The 14,512-nt window shown below is 44.9% G+C and overlaps 1 protein-coding gene across 2 annotated transcripts; it reads right to left on the bottom strand.

Moving 5' to 3' along the window:
* Positions 1-1,943: 1,943 nt before the first annotated feature.
* On the bottom strand, positions 1,944-14,402 carry LOC108153570 (ras-related protein Rab-26). 2 transcript variants are annotated; one of them, XM_017283646.2, is made up of 7 exons: positions 11,430-11,600; positions 6,697-7,415; positions 5,357-5,467; positions 3,011-3,119; positions 2,722-2,832; positions 2,420-2,564; positions 1,944-2,278 (listed from the first exon to the last, which is right to left on the bottom strand). In XM_017283646.2, the coding sequence occupies exons 2-7, from the start codon at positions 7,348-7,350 to the stop codon at positions 2,164-2,166; spliced, it is 1,245 nt and encodes a 414-aa protein (XP_017139135.1). In that variant the 5' UTR covers positions 7,351-7,415; positions 11,430-11,600; the 3' UTR covers positions 1,944-2,163. The 2 variants fall into 2 exon arrangements, with proteins under 2 accessions (XP_017139135.1, XP_017139136.1); XM_017283647.2 differs by lacking the exons at positions 5,357-5,467; positions 6,697-7,415; positions 11,430-11,600 and adding an exon at positions 12,818-14,402.
* Between the last annotated feature and the right edge of the window lie 110 nt (positions 14,403-14,512).

Below are 14,512 nucleotides of genomic sequence, written 5' to 3' on the forward strand. Positions count from 1 at the left end.
GATAGAATATACCGTCCAAACCTCAGAAATATACCAAAATATAAGAAAATATACCGTCTTATTTGAAAAATATACCGTAAATATACTGACGAATTCTCAAGTTCTATTATACATATTCCCCGTTTTTGATATTAATATTACTAGCTAGATAGACATTAATGAACCTATTTTCTACTTGACTGGCTTGTTTAAAATAACTTCTTTTATTGGACCTTGCCTAAAAAAATGTTTTAGTTCAAAGGGTCAAACTAAAAATACTACAGAGAACAGTCGATCATATTGCTCAATTTTGATATTCCGTTGAAAAATTCTGGCTAACTAAAGTCTTTAGCCCTGCCCACATAGTTTTATCCCATTGATGAAGAAATTTTCTACATGATAAACTATGTTTTAGTACTCCCATTTATTGTATTTTGACTAAAACACGGTTTAAACAAAAAAGTTCAACAAAAGTGAGTATGGAATGAAGGGACATTGTTGAGCTGAAAAGGGACATTGCGGCGAGAAAAAATCCCTCCACGAAGGGAGGATATCCTATCACAAATCCCAAAAAAAAGAGAGCAAGTCCGACCAAACTTGAGCGCCAAAAAGAAATTGTTTGAAAGTGAATGCGCGACAAGGACTTAAATGGAATAAATAAATTATGCACGAAAGCACGATGATCTCACATCTCAGGCAAAAATTCGAAAAACCTGCATATGAAAGTTTCGGTATCCTTTGTTCTTAATTATACCAATATAGCAGCACTTCGCAGCGTTTAACAGCACACTGAGAGTATTTTGAACAGCATTTGAGTCTGCGGCCCAATTTGAATTTGAAATAAAAACACTGCACTTTCTAGTTTTCTGTTTTTTAACCACATTCAATGTAAATATGTATTTGTTGTTTATGGTATAGACATTCCGTCTGCTTGGATATAACGCTGTTTAGCTGCTATGATATAGTATGCATGCGTCGGATGCCGCTGCGGTCTGTTGTAGGAGACTATAGTTATAACTTTGATTATTTGTAACCCTCCTCTTCCTGCTCCTTCTCCTTCTCCTGCTGCTGCACTACGGCTTGCTATAGGTGTGGCATGTGGACTTAAATAGAGAGCTTCAACTAACTTAATTGCAAGGGGTATTCATTAGTGTCTGTGTAAATAATTTAAAATGCCCTCAGACATTCTTTGGTTTGGTGTGTATCTAAAAACTTAACGATAGGCCATAACAATTAAGATTTTAACATTAGAGAACCAAAAACATTTGGTAATAGGTATAATCTTTTGTTTTGTTTCTTTATAGTAGTATAGGTAAATTGAGTGATTGTATTTCTTGAATAGGATTTGGTTCCATCCATCCATCCATCCATCCATCCAGCGATCATCTCTCCGGCTGCTCCTCTCGAGGGTAATATATCTTTATGGAGCTGATGCTGATCCACGCTGGGTTCCGTTCGGTTCCTCCATTTGGCGGTCTCCCATGGACGTGCTGGACAAACCTCAATGTTGCATGATTTTGCTGCGATTACGATTACGATTACGATTACGATTTCGTGTCTTGATTTCCATTCCTAATCCGGATTGGCGATTGGTTTCTCTTAGTTGAGGACTGGAGATCATCCCTTGCTCCATTAGGGTTCCTCGTTTTTAATAAAGTACATTTATGCAGTTGTATATGGATATATCATATCTGTATATAGTATATATATATGTATATATTGTTCAATAATTTATGCACTGGCCATCCTTAAAGTATGATACGAGTACGTATCTCTGCCCGTCCCGCCCCGGTTCCAAAAAAATTCCAATTTACATACAAAATGCTAACCATACCGCACATACCATGTACTCGCCCGCTCCCCTACTATCCGCTACCTTCCCGCTAGGGTCTTAAAAAATTGGTGCCAACATGTTATCCTGTCTGTAGGTGTATCTGTGGGTCGTGTTTTTCTGTATGTATCTGTATTTGTATCTGTTGTTGTGTGCGTATTTTGTGTGTTTATTAAATGCAGAAGTTCGACTTTTGCGCCCAGCTCCTGCCGCTTCCCCATCGACCTTTCCCCATTTCCCTTTGATCTGTATGCTGGCTTATTGTTTTTTCCCCCGCCCCTCCTTTTTTGTGCTTTCCTGCTCTTCCTGTCATTCTTTTGTGCACGGGATCGGGAGGATGTGGCCGGGGAAAATTACATGTTCCTGCACTGGGCACAGACGGAGCGCGCCTTTGTATTGTCACGCACAAAATCATGCACATTGAATTTTCCATCATCGCCGTGCTCGTAGCCGCGACTCTTAAGCTGCCTGCAGGCGACAACAGAGAAAGAAAGACAGAGAGATAGAGATGTGGTGGGTGGTAGGTGGTGGGTGGTGGGTGTGTAGAAATCAGTGTAATAAATGGGAATTTCCCAGAAGAGCTCTCTTTTGACCAGGTGAAAGACTTACCTAGCAACCGCTGTAAAGGCCAGCTCCACATTGAGTCCCGTCTTGGCTGATGTCTCCATGAAAGGGACATTGTGCTCCCTGCCCAGGCGCTCGCCATCCTCCCTCTTCACCTGTCGCTCACTGCCACTGCAATCGGCCTTGTTGCCTGAATGAGTTAGAAAAAGCAAAAGCGTTGGCAAAAACAAAAGTGAATTTTTCGCAAAATTTATAAGTGGATTAGCGTTTCCGCTGGGCAAAAGCTTTCAGCTGCAGCTACAGCTGCATCTGCAGCATCCCCATCTACTCCCACGCTACACGCTCACCTATTAAAACGATGACCACGTCCTCCTGGGCGTACTCCCGTATCTCCCCCAGCCAGGCCCGTATGTTGTCGTAGGTGGTCTTGTTGGTAACATCGTACAGCAGCAGCAAAGCTTCGGTGTCGGTTTCGGTGTCCATGTCCATGTCGGTGTTGGTTTTTGTTTTAGTGTTGGTGTGGATTGCCGGTTCGCATGCAGATTGGAAAAATAATTTAATTAGGATCAAAGGGAAAGGATAATTAGAAAGACTGGAGAGGAGAGCAAAGGAGAGGAGAAGAGAAGAGGCACTTACCATGGGCATCCCGGTAGTAGGCGTGTGTAACGCTGCGGAAACGCTCCTGTCCAGCCGTGTCCCAGATCTGTAGCTTTACACGTGTGCCATCGACGACGACCACTTTGTTCTGGATTGTGCAACACGATTGTAAATGCAATTAATTATTGTTTTAAATGCACACGAACTTCGACCATGAGAATCCAATTGTTATGTAAAATGTAATTAATTCACGAAATGTTCATGCACAACAACCGTGCCCAGAATATCAAACAGAGAGACAGAGAGAGAGAGAGAGAGAGAGAGAGGAAGAGCGAGAGAGGCTGGAACACGCTGCGTATGCTTAATGCACTACGCATACGCAGCGTGTCCGTTTATGAAGACCCGAAAGCACACACATGCAGACAAATAAGTGGAGACGGGGCATCGTATTGGTATAAATATTCATAAGTAAAGGGGCAGACTCAGCAATTTCCATGTTGATGAAAGCACTGATGTGGATCCACACTCCCGTAATGAGTGGCAAACATTCGGCCATTGGCAGGGCCATTGCCACTGCCACAGCCACAGCCACTCCCCCTACCTATTAGCTACTCAGACAGTCAGTCAATAGCATAAAAGATACACAGATACACAGATGAACATAGTGGTACTACACCAAAAAGGTACGAGCATAAATATAAATGGAGGATGTTCTTTGCTGAATGTGTTGTCTGTGAGGGCAGCATATTGCCTTGATTTGATTTGATTTCAATTTCATTTTCGTTTTCGTTTTCAGACTAAAAGATAAACCAAAAACATAAATTATTCTAGCCGGGTAAACAAAATGTCAATGCACTGCCACAATTCAGCTGAAATTTGTTGATGGGAGGAATACAGACAGACACTTAAATACATACATACATACTCGTGTATGTATGTATTGATGAGGAAATATTTGGGTAAAGTGTGAGATAAAATTGGATTACTAATGAAGTGAAACACACACACATTAAACAACATTGAAAAGTTCTTTGCTTATTTCTACGTTAATTACACATATTATCCATATATTCATATCCACACTGATATAAAATATTCATTTGCTCTATACATATGTAGCATGTACTCGGAGCCACCCTACAAGTTGGCCTAGAGTCAGCCAAGCTGAAAAATCAACATGAATGAACAACTCCCCAGCGAATCTGATTTCGGGTTCAGGTCATTCCCCAATGCCTCCTCAAATGGGAGATGCCCATGCCCCATCCTTCTTTGGAAAGTTAGACAATGCCTGGGATCGACATACATTTAATATAGAGAAAACATGGAAACAATTTAAAGTCAAGGAAACGCCAGGCCCAGCCCTAGCTCCCATTTGACAGGCATTTGTAAAATTTTACAGGACTGTAAGTAAGAGACAAAAACAGGGATAGCTAGAGAAAGTGAAAAAATAGAGATAGAGAGACATGTTAAAGGCAATTTCCGCTTGTATTTTAATAAATTTATGAGCCATGAAACAGAGAGAGACAGAGAGAGGGAGAGAGAGGGAGAGAGAGCAAGCCTCGGGGCAGGGAAACCTCTAAGCCTCTAAATGTTGGACCGCACAAAAACGACACAAAAACGACACAATAATAAGTATAATAAAATTACAACAACTTAAACGAGCACACAGCTAAAGATACATTTACAGAGCTGCACACAGATACAAAGATACATTTAGAGAACTGCTACGGCTACACGCGCACACAAATTCATTTGGACGAAGGAGAGGAAAAACATCAACAAGTCCTTTTCAAGTTCACATGCTTTTTAATAAATAGTCCCCCAAGGATCTTTATCAGGAAGACGCCCGACCTGCAGCGCACACACACACACACACACACAGGGACGAGACAACAAACAGAGGGTTACAGGGATTCCTGGTGCTGGACCTGGGATTGGGATGGGGATTCTGTGGTACTGAAAGATAAGGTTTGAACAAGAACTAAACGTAAAGAGGACAACCGCAGGCAGTACTACGAAATCAGGAAAACCGCAACTCATAGAGGAGGTCACGCAGAGAGACAGAGACAGAGAGAGAGAAGCGTGGGGGGGGGGGGGGCGGAAAGTTACACAGAGTGAGTGAGAGGTAAGCAGGTGAAAATCGCATTGAAAGCCTTGACAACTGTTGACAGGAGACACACACACAGTGGGAGAAAGAGCAGAAGCAGAAGAAAGGCGTTAGAGTAGGAGTATAGATGGATGGATAGATGGATGGATGGATGGATGTTTAACACAGAGTAACAGTAGGACAGAAGGAGAGACAACACTTAGAATGAACAACAATTACAACAACGAGAACAAGAACAACAAGAAAACCAAAGACTTTTGGGAATAAAGCGCTCTTACCCTAAAATCAATGCCAACGGTGCTCAGGAAATAGCTGGGCACATAGCGACCATCGCGGAATCGTATCAAAAGCGATGTCTTGCCCACTCCCGAGTCGCCCAGCATAATGACCTATGTAATCCGCATCCGACAACAGCCAAAAACAGCATGATATGATATGTGTAAGAGGTAGAGTATTTAAATGATTATGTACTATACATGGAGATGAGTGCCCCTTTCTGTGGTTTCATTTTCTTTACTTATGCTAAATATTAGATGAGATGAGCTGGGTATGGGTATACGAAATGAGGCAGGGCATGGCAGGGCAGCACAGCACATCCAGAAATCCTCTCGTTGTTGACTTTCACTTTTGGAAAAACGTTTCGGGGAAACTGGATGTTAGCTTAGTTATCTAAACACTGCAATTGCTGATTTGCCTGGGAAAAATAATATTTACCACGAGCTGCGGTTCAGGGAAAATTTCTCTGCCACAAACAAAAACACAGAAACTATTTTCGTGGGAATATACTTAGAGAAATATTCTGCAATTACTGCTTTCAATGCCATTTCTAGCTCTCATTTAGCTCAATTTAAATAAGGCTTCAAGTTGCCCTTGGCAATATACATACATATGTACACTCCTGCCCTCTAACGAGCATTCCTCGCAAATAAAGGGAAATTTGTATGCAGCTCTCTCTTATTATATTGTATACACAATATACACAATATACATATATATTGTATATATTTTACTCTTGGCCGCTGTGTGACAGGAAGTCGCCGGTAGGAGTTCTGTCATAATTTTCCAGAATTACTCTAATCAACAGCAGCTGCAGAAGAAACTTTCTCTCAGCGACTCGGCGACTCAGCGACTCAGCGCCTCAGTGGCTCGTCTCGGAGGCTGGCTGTCTGGCTGTTTGCTTTAACAACTTTTCATTTTCTGCGTTTAATTTCCTTTGTCACTTGGCACTTTATTGAGTTTTATGACTTTATTTTGCTGGCTGCTTATGTAAATCACATTGTAAATCAGGCCAAAGCCGATCAGGGCCAGGACGAATATAAAAGCCAGCAGCTCGGAAAAAGAGCCCAAATCAGACAGGCAGCAAGGGCTGGCTGCCGTCAAATAAAAAGGTATAATACATAAATCAAATTGTGGCTGGGCTCCTTAAACTGCCTTTGTTGTCGGCGCTTTTTGTGCATGCAAATTGGCATTTGTCGCATTGAATCGAGAGAAAGGATTTTATTCTGGGAAAGGATTCTGCACCTGCAGAACTCCATTTGGCTTTTCACTCGAATTTTATTTGGATGGATAAATGGCGTTTGGCTAATTCCCAATTTGGGCCTCCCTTCCGCTTATTCACCTTGCCCATGATGTCAAAGTCCTCGTCCTCATCCGGTCCGTTGCCGGATGAAATCATGCGTATGAGTGCCCGTCCGGCGTTCTTGCAGAGGGTGGCACTGGCTCCCTCGTTGCCAGGACCTGGTGCTGGTGGAGCCACAAAGGGGGCTCTGCCTGCAGCAGCAGCAGCAGCAGCACCACCACCACCACCACCACTGCCGCCAGCATTCACTCCGCCTCCACCGCCGCCAGTGTCCAGGAGCGGCTGCTGTTCGGCCGAGGTCAATCGAACGCTGCTGCCCAGACGAGCCATGAAACCATTGCCACTAGGGAGATGAGGCATATGCTGGGCCTGGAACAGGGACGATGTGGTCATGAATTCGGGCAGCAGCGGCTGCTGGGAGATCGACTGCTGTCGCTGGTGGACAATCACGCTGGGCCGCCGCTTCGGATAGCCATCGTCGTCGGAGTCGTCCGAGTTAATGCCGTTGATCTTGTCCAGCGTCTTGGGAGGCAGTTGGCCCGGGGTGATGTGCTGCCAGGTAGGCTTTACCAGTGACTCGCGGCGTGTGGGCGAGGCAGTAGCACTGGCTGCCGAAATCGAGGCCTTCCTTCCGCCCAAGGGGCTGGGGCTGGCAATGGAATCGCTGCGGTAACGGGTCTGCTGACGACGCATCTTTGAAACCTTTTCTAGGGAGCTGAGCAGCGAAAGTCCTTCCTCGTCGATTGAGTGGCTTGATTCTATATTTAACACACGCACAGAAATCAATAATCTGGGTTCAACTTTCAGAGATGCGGATACATCTTCATTACTGAGAGAGGGAACGAGACCAACCCCCAGTAGGGAATCCCCAAAGACCTTTTTAAGTTTGTTTAGGTCTCAAATGTACAAGCACACTCACACACAGCACACACAATCCTCTATATTTTACATAGTACTATATATATATGTATGTATGTATATACAATATAGTATATACAATATTTGTATCTTTTGGAAGATCCAACAAAGTCATTAAAACTCATTAAAAACCATAAACAAGCAACGAGCAAAGAGCAAACTTTCATTATCCTCCTCGCAGAAATAATTCCTTTAAAAAAATAAATTAAAATTCAAATTCAAATTCACTTCTCACTGTACGCTCCCCAGACCCCCTTTACACTGCCCCTAATAAAACAATGAACGAACAGGTGCAAATTGAATGTAATTTTTTTGGGGCCCCGTCTCTGTGTGGCACCTTCGAGGCACGCAAAATGGAAGGAAGACCGAAGCCCAGAAATGCTTAAGGGCACCACACAACAGTCGCTGACAACAAGCCGCTATGGGTGTATTGTTGTATGTGTGTATGTGTGTATGGGCATGAGTGCGAGTGTGGGTTGAGCGGCAGTGGTCAGAGGTGCGGGTGGGTGTTGTGGTTTCGTCGCTAAATCAACAGTTGGCAAGAAAAACCGCAGCCCAACAACCAGGCGCGAAAACCGCCGACGACGATGGAAGGCGAAACAGGACGGAGCAAAATGGACCGGAACGCATCGAAGCGAAGCCGTGGCCATCTAAATTTTCGACTAATTATGCCTTGTGGCAGCCTCAAAGCGAGGCTGGGCCAAGTGGGGTTTTCAGCGTGAGAGTACACTGCAGCCTTGGGATTAGCTGGCGCTCATTAACACCCGAAGAAATGGTCTCAAAAGTCGTAGAAGAGTCGGCAATAAAGCGATTTTATCTTCGTTATGTTTTTCATAGCATACTTTTTGGGGCAGGGAAATTTTACCTGCAGAACAATTTTAAATCAAATTATTCTTCACTCTCCTGCACGCACAAAAATTCATTTCATTTTTGCAACGTAAAAGTTGAGAGAACTTTTATTTACTTTGACATTTCGAAGTGGTGTGGTGTGGGAGCAGCAGCAATGGCACCCGAAACAAATTTCGTCCCGAACTTTAATTTAATTTGCTGCCAAACAAATGTTGCCAAATGCCAATACATATACCCATATATATCAATTGAAAACCCTTTTGAAAATCCTCAGATGCACAGACGGTAACTCCGTGCGAAATTGCTCGTCCATTGTGTACGGCTGTCTGCGTCCTGTCGCCTTACCTGGGATTCAGGCGCCTGTCTCTGCCGAGCCTGAGTTCGCTTTTATTCCTCTTTGGCAGCTCCTTAAAATGTTTTTATGGCACTGGGTGGCTGGGCGCATGACTGGCTTTTCGCCATGGGGTCCTTAAATGCAGGTCAACGGCAGCGCCGAACACGTGCGAAACGTTAACTACTTTCTGAAGGCGCATAAAGCGTTCATCGTCGTTCATCCTCCAGGAGTGGAAGTGAAGTGCCCAAGATGGAATGACAATGAAATCGGATAGCTCTCGAGTACGCCCCACCCCGGGCATGTAACCATTTATTAAAGCAGAAAAAGTATACATTTACCAATTAGTTGCCCCAGCGAACTCCGATTCCTGGAAACAACTCACATTCGAGCTCCTTAAATTATATCCCAAATTCCAAATAAATTGAGAGCCTACAAAACAAACGAGCATGTATTTGTGTCTTTGTCCAGTGTTCCGTTCGAGTTCTCCCTTCATACTTCTATGGTTTCTTGTTGTATGCAAATATGGCAAATGATATTCGGAAAAGTTTACCCTTTTTGCTCTGGGTAGGTGTCGATCCATGAAATAACCTTTCCGGCAACCGAACCATCTAGCAATTTACTTTAATCAACTTAAACGCAATGTTGATAACAAAAGTTTTTAATTGGGTTGTCGCTGTTCTACTGCTCTTCGACCCCGCCGCCGCTTCCTTTCTCTTGCTGGTGACAACAGACCAAAAAAATGACAAAAAAAAGAGAAGATGAAAAAAGGAAAAGCGAAATTTCCTTTCTCTGAGTACACGAAAATTCTGTTCAAAGCTAAAAGTTAAGCAGAATTTGGTCGCTTTTCCCTTTTATAAATTGAGTGCGCAGGAGACATGGAGAAAGTGCGAGAGAGAGGGCGGAGAATGGTGGAAATTGTGAACTGTTTGGGGCATTCGTCGTGTAATTATACAAAGCGAAAGGAGAACATTGGTGGCAAACCGTGGGGGACGGTTCATTGCACAGACAGCAAGCGATGGACGGCCCACGGAGCACGGCCCACTGCCCACACAGGACACAATGCCCAAGTAAATGTATATCCTACCCCCCTCCCCCCCCCCCACACACACACACACACACACAATCAGGGACACGTTCACTCCCGCGGCTTAACCAGCAGCAAAGGAGCAAGCAGCAGCAGACAGGAATGCCAGACAATAGTTTCCTGATTGCATGAACAGCGTTAAGGAAATGAAAAGCGTGCAGGGAGGCGACGGCTGGACAGGACAGGCCTCCCACATACGCACACAGATTCTGAAAAGGGGAATTTCAAGTTGATGCCAGCGGAAAGCCAATCGACAGGACAAAAGCAAAACGTTTTTGCGGAAAACATTTTCAAGATCTTTCAAGTCCCTTCGGTCCTCGAACATAGCCACGACCATAATTCACTCCCACTGCAGCTTGGGAGAGAGAGAGGATGAAATTCCCCCAGAGATTTGTGCTAGTAATCGGCTTAAAGGGCGGTTCAAAAGCCTTCCATCCCAACCTCAGAGTTAGTCTCTGGAAATTTCGCAACGACAAGAAACAGGAGTGAGGACACCTGTGGAAATGGTTTGGGTACGGGGACCCCTCTTTGAAGTTTTCAGCAGCAGGAGAAAGTACTTTTAATTGCGAAATCGATGCACACTATTGGCAAGCCCACGCAGCCCCTAGCTCCCCATTCCATGGAAAAAGCCTTGAAAACCAGCCACAAGCTGATTAAAAGTTTCCTCAAATTGCAGCCAGACAAACAGATAGTTGGGTGGCGGGATAGGAGTCGAATGCAAGTTCGAAAGTGTGGCCTTCGACTGTTTGAATTGATGCGCATTTTATGGCCGTTCGCTTAATTCGTGCGCATTTAATAGAAAGAACTCGAACTCGAACTGGGACTCGGACTCGGACTCGGCATCGGTATAGCATCGCAGACAATCTATGAATCAAACTCGATTATAATCCATTGCGTAGATGCAGTTTCAATTGATTGCAGACAAACGAGAGCCGGAAATCCGATCAACTGGATGAACAAAGATTGATTAGTTTCTGTGATGAGCTGCGTTAAGTATGGGGGCTATACTTGATGGTGGGAATGGTAGGCATACATACATAAATACATACTCGCATGTGCACAAAATTTAATTAGAATTGTTCCCACTCCACTCCATTCCGCGCATAATTACGGGAACTTTCATAAACTTCCACTTTGGTCATGTCATCCATCACACATCATTGGAGATTCCCTTTGATATCTCGAACATCAAACAGATTAACAAATTGGATGCCAACGCAAGCACCAACCACAAAACCCACAATTATTTTCACTGCATTTTAATTATTGAAAAACAAAAAAGGGGGATTTGTGTTTCTATAACATCACATTAAATGTTTGTCTATCATAAATGATTTTCATTTATTTTTAGACACGCTCAGACCCTTGTACATTTACATAGAGAACCCAACCCACACCACACAACACTCTCAACAGAGGCACACAGGGACGGGGGAATCGTCAAAAATAACAGAATTTCGTTTGTGGCGCGCAACAGTGGCATGCAAATGTGCAATGTTTTGCCCCCACAGCCTCCTTTCAATTGTTATGTCGAGAGCACGCCACAAACGACAACCAAAATGGCTTATGCTTTCACTTGTACTTTACTTTAAAGTTGGTTTCTCAGTCAGCTAAATGTATTTTTGGCTGAAGCGTAGCAGCTGGAGCTACAGTTTCTACAGAAAAAACTGAATGGAGAGAGAGCTTGGGATTGCGCGCCCGTTGATGCCTATCGAAGCGTCCGTTCGCAGCAGAGCTCAATGCTAGACTGAATGGAGCCCGACGACGCCAAAAAAGGAGCAAAAAGCTGGGGAGCCTGAGCTCGAGCCCGCTACCAAAGTGTATTAAACGAAGGTGAGGCATGCCCAGAGAGCGCTCTCTGGAGGGCATCATAGGTTGTTTCCAAAGCAGGGCACACGCAGAGCGAATGAGAGCATGGCCATGGGAATGTTTCACCTGATTTCAATACACACCTTGACCGAGACCTTCGCCTGCTTCGGCTGGCTTCGGGTTTGGTTTGGCAGCAGCAGCAGTAGCCCTGGCCTAGAAACGTGATGCGAGCGGCGGTGGGGGGGTGTGGGTGGAGCGCCCTGCAATGAAAATGAGCACCTGCAGCCTCAAAAGGAAGCGAGGGGAGGATGGGCAGCGAGAAAGAGCCAAGGCAAATGAAACGGTTGCACTTGAACTTCATTGGCGGCCATTGCGGTGGTGGTAGCTGTTCGTGTAATGTGCTCGTGCGTGTCGCTGTCTGTCTGTCGCTGCTGTGTGGCTGTGTGTGCTCTGCGTGTCTGTGTTTTGAGTGAAAGTGAAAGGCAGCAACAGGTTCTATGTGTGTGTGGGTGTGAGTGGGTGCCAGCTGCACCCACATTTTGAGCAGGGGCAATCAACGAGTCAACAACGTGGTGGAAAGGGCTGACTGGGAGTTTATAAAAATATTTACATGCCTTTGGAAAAAGAAAAAAAAAAATCAATTTGAGGGATTTACGCACGAGTAGGTGTACTCATACGGGTGGGCCTGCCGAAAATAGAAAATCCCCGGCGATTACACCAGACAATATGTTGCCTATTTAGCCGCGAAATGCTCGCATCGTATTCGTACACTCAGCGAAAGGTCAGAGCACGTTTACAATATGTATCACTCAAGTGTTGGTCATGGTATTTTCTATGGTATTTCTCTCAGTGGGGATGGGGAGATGGGGGGGACTGGGAGGATTCTTGGGTAACGGTTACGCGTCCCGTAACGCCTTTGGCCAGCTGTTGTCCAATTACACACACACAGCAAGCAAAAACAGACAAAAGCGGGCTGAACCCATTCGAATGTGCGTCAATAAGGGCTGGCAGGGCAGGTTCGATTCAGATCACATGTTTCGACGGGGGTTTGGGGTCAGGTTTTGGGATGCTTCATGGGTGGGGGCGGGTGCTTCATGCAGCAGGCAGCGCTAAGGAGTTGCCTTAAGGCTAAGCGCAGCACTCGTGGCCACTCGGTTTCCACTCACCGTCAGAGCAATGCCCACCGTCGCCGAGAAGGAGCCCAGCCGAAATTCGCCGGTATTGTATTTGACCAGGAAGGATGTCTTGCCCACGCCAGAGTCCCCCAGCAGTATCGTCTTGTGATTGACCGTGTCGTCGAAAGGTTGCAAATTGGCCGTCGGCTGTGCTTGGTGCATGTCCACCTCGTCGTAACGATATGAACGCCAGCCATCGTCGTAATCGTCGTAATCATCTCCTGTGCCGTAGGCGTACATCTGAAGAGCTTCTCGTGAGGGTCGATAGCCCGGATATCCTGTGGCCGTCCGCTGCACGGGCGCCATAATGGCGTCGTCATGATAATGATGGCTGCTGCCCGTGAGGCTCTGTTGGCTTTGATGATGATGAGGATACTGATGATGGTGATGATGATGATGCTGCTGCTGCTGCGTCGTTGTTGCGGATGTGGAAGCTGCCACTGTGGCTGATATTGAGACGGGTGCGGCGGGGGGGTTGTAACAGCCATCGCCAAAGGGCCGGCGACGCAACTCCTCGATGCGGGCCTGTGTGGTCTCCACATCTTCGAAGACGTCGTCGCTCATGCTGCTGGCATCGTCGTGGTGTGTTGCTGTAGCCGTTCCCGTTCCCGTTATCCCCGTTGCTGCTGTTGCGGCCATTTTGGAGTGGGGCTTGTGTCTTGGGACGAGCTTTTATCCTGAGCTTTCCTCGATGTCCTTATGGTTGTAACATTTGATTGATGTTTTTGAGCTTTTTTAAATTCCGTTGTGCTTTCACGCTCTCTCTCTATTTCCGTTCTCTCTCTTTCTTTCGCGTTTATTCTCTCTTTATGACTTTGACATTTGCCTTTCTAACCGTCCCGTCCGGCTGTTTGTGTGGCACGTTTTCTGAATGAATTTCTGGTTGTCGGGCTTTTAGCGCCGTGGAGGGGGGGCGTTGCTATTATTATTCTCTATTTGTATTCGCAAATAAGCTTTATATTTTCGCTATCCTTATCAGTAGTGTGTCTAGATTCCCTAATCGTTATTCGTTAGTTATAGTTAGTTATTCGTTCTATACAATTGAACTACATAAGTATTGGTTTTTCCTTGCGGTTGGTTGCTTGGTTTGGTGTTTCGCTTAAAGCCACTAATTAGTAGTATCTATGTACTATGTTTGTATATAAATTGTAACTAGCTAAACATATTGACTATCATTTGTAGGTTATGCGCTAATTGGTGCTTGGTTTTCACTATTCATTTATGTTTTATCATTAATAATTATTTGCAACGTTTTGCTTGGTGTTTTTTTTTTTTTTGGTTAAAGCTTTTTGTTGGTTTGGTTTGGTTTTACTAGTTTAATTTAATTCATTTAATTGGTTTTCCTTCTCTCTGCTTTGCGAAAATATTGCGTTTGATTCGTGACTTTGGTGTTGTTCTTGTTGTTGGTGTTGTTATTTCACTATCACAGCATAAATAAAATAATGTCATCGTCGTTGCCGTTGCCGTTTGCCGTCCATGTCGCGCTCTTGCCCCCGCCACGCGAACCCGAACCCCAAAAACCCCAACACAATAGTAAAAAAAATATCTGCAGTCTCCAGTGTTACAGTTCCGTTCCTTTCGATTGCTGTCCTGAGCTTTTGCTTTCGTTCCTCTCTCTCTCTCTTTCTCCCTTGTCGTGCTGAGCTCGCTCTCTTTATTACTTTGACATTTCAAGATGGACCGTTC

The sequence above is a fragment of the Drosophila miranda genome, chromosome XR (assembly GCF_003369915.1).
Source record: "Drosophila miranda strain MSH22 chromosome XR, D.miranda_PacBio2.1, whole genome shotgun sequence".
NCBI classification, from domain to species: Eukaryota; Metazoa; Arthropoda; class Insecta; order Diptera; family Drosophilidae; genus Drosophila; species Drosophila miranda.

Bases quoted from the DNA above. Each gene is read 5' to 3' on its own strand.
- LOC108153570 (XM_017283646.2), bottom strand. From the start codon at position 7,350: ATGCGTCGTCAGCAGACCCGTTACCGCAGCGATTCCATTGCCAGCCCC. The intron at 3,120-5,356 runs GTAAGAGCGCTT...TGCACAATCCAG, and splicing joins CCGTTGGCATTGATTTTAGG to AACAAAGTGGTCGTCGTCGA. The intron at 2,833-3,010 runs GTAAGTGCCTCT...CCGACACCGAAG, and splicing joins CTACTACCGGGATGCCCATG to CTTTGCTGCTGCTGTACGAT.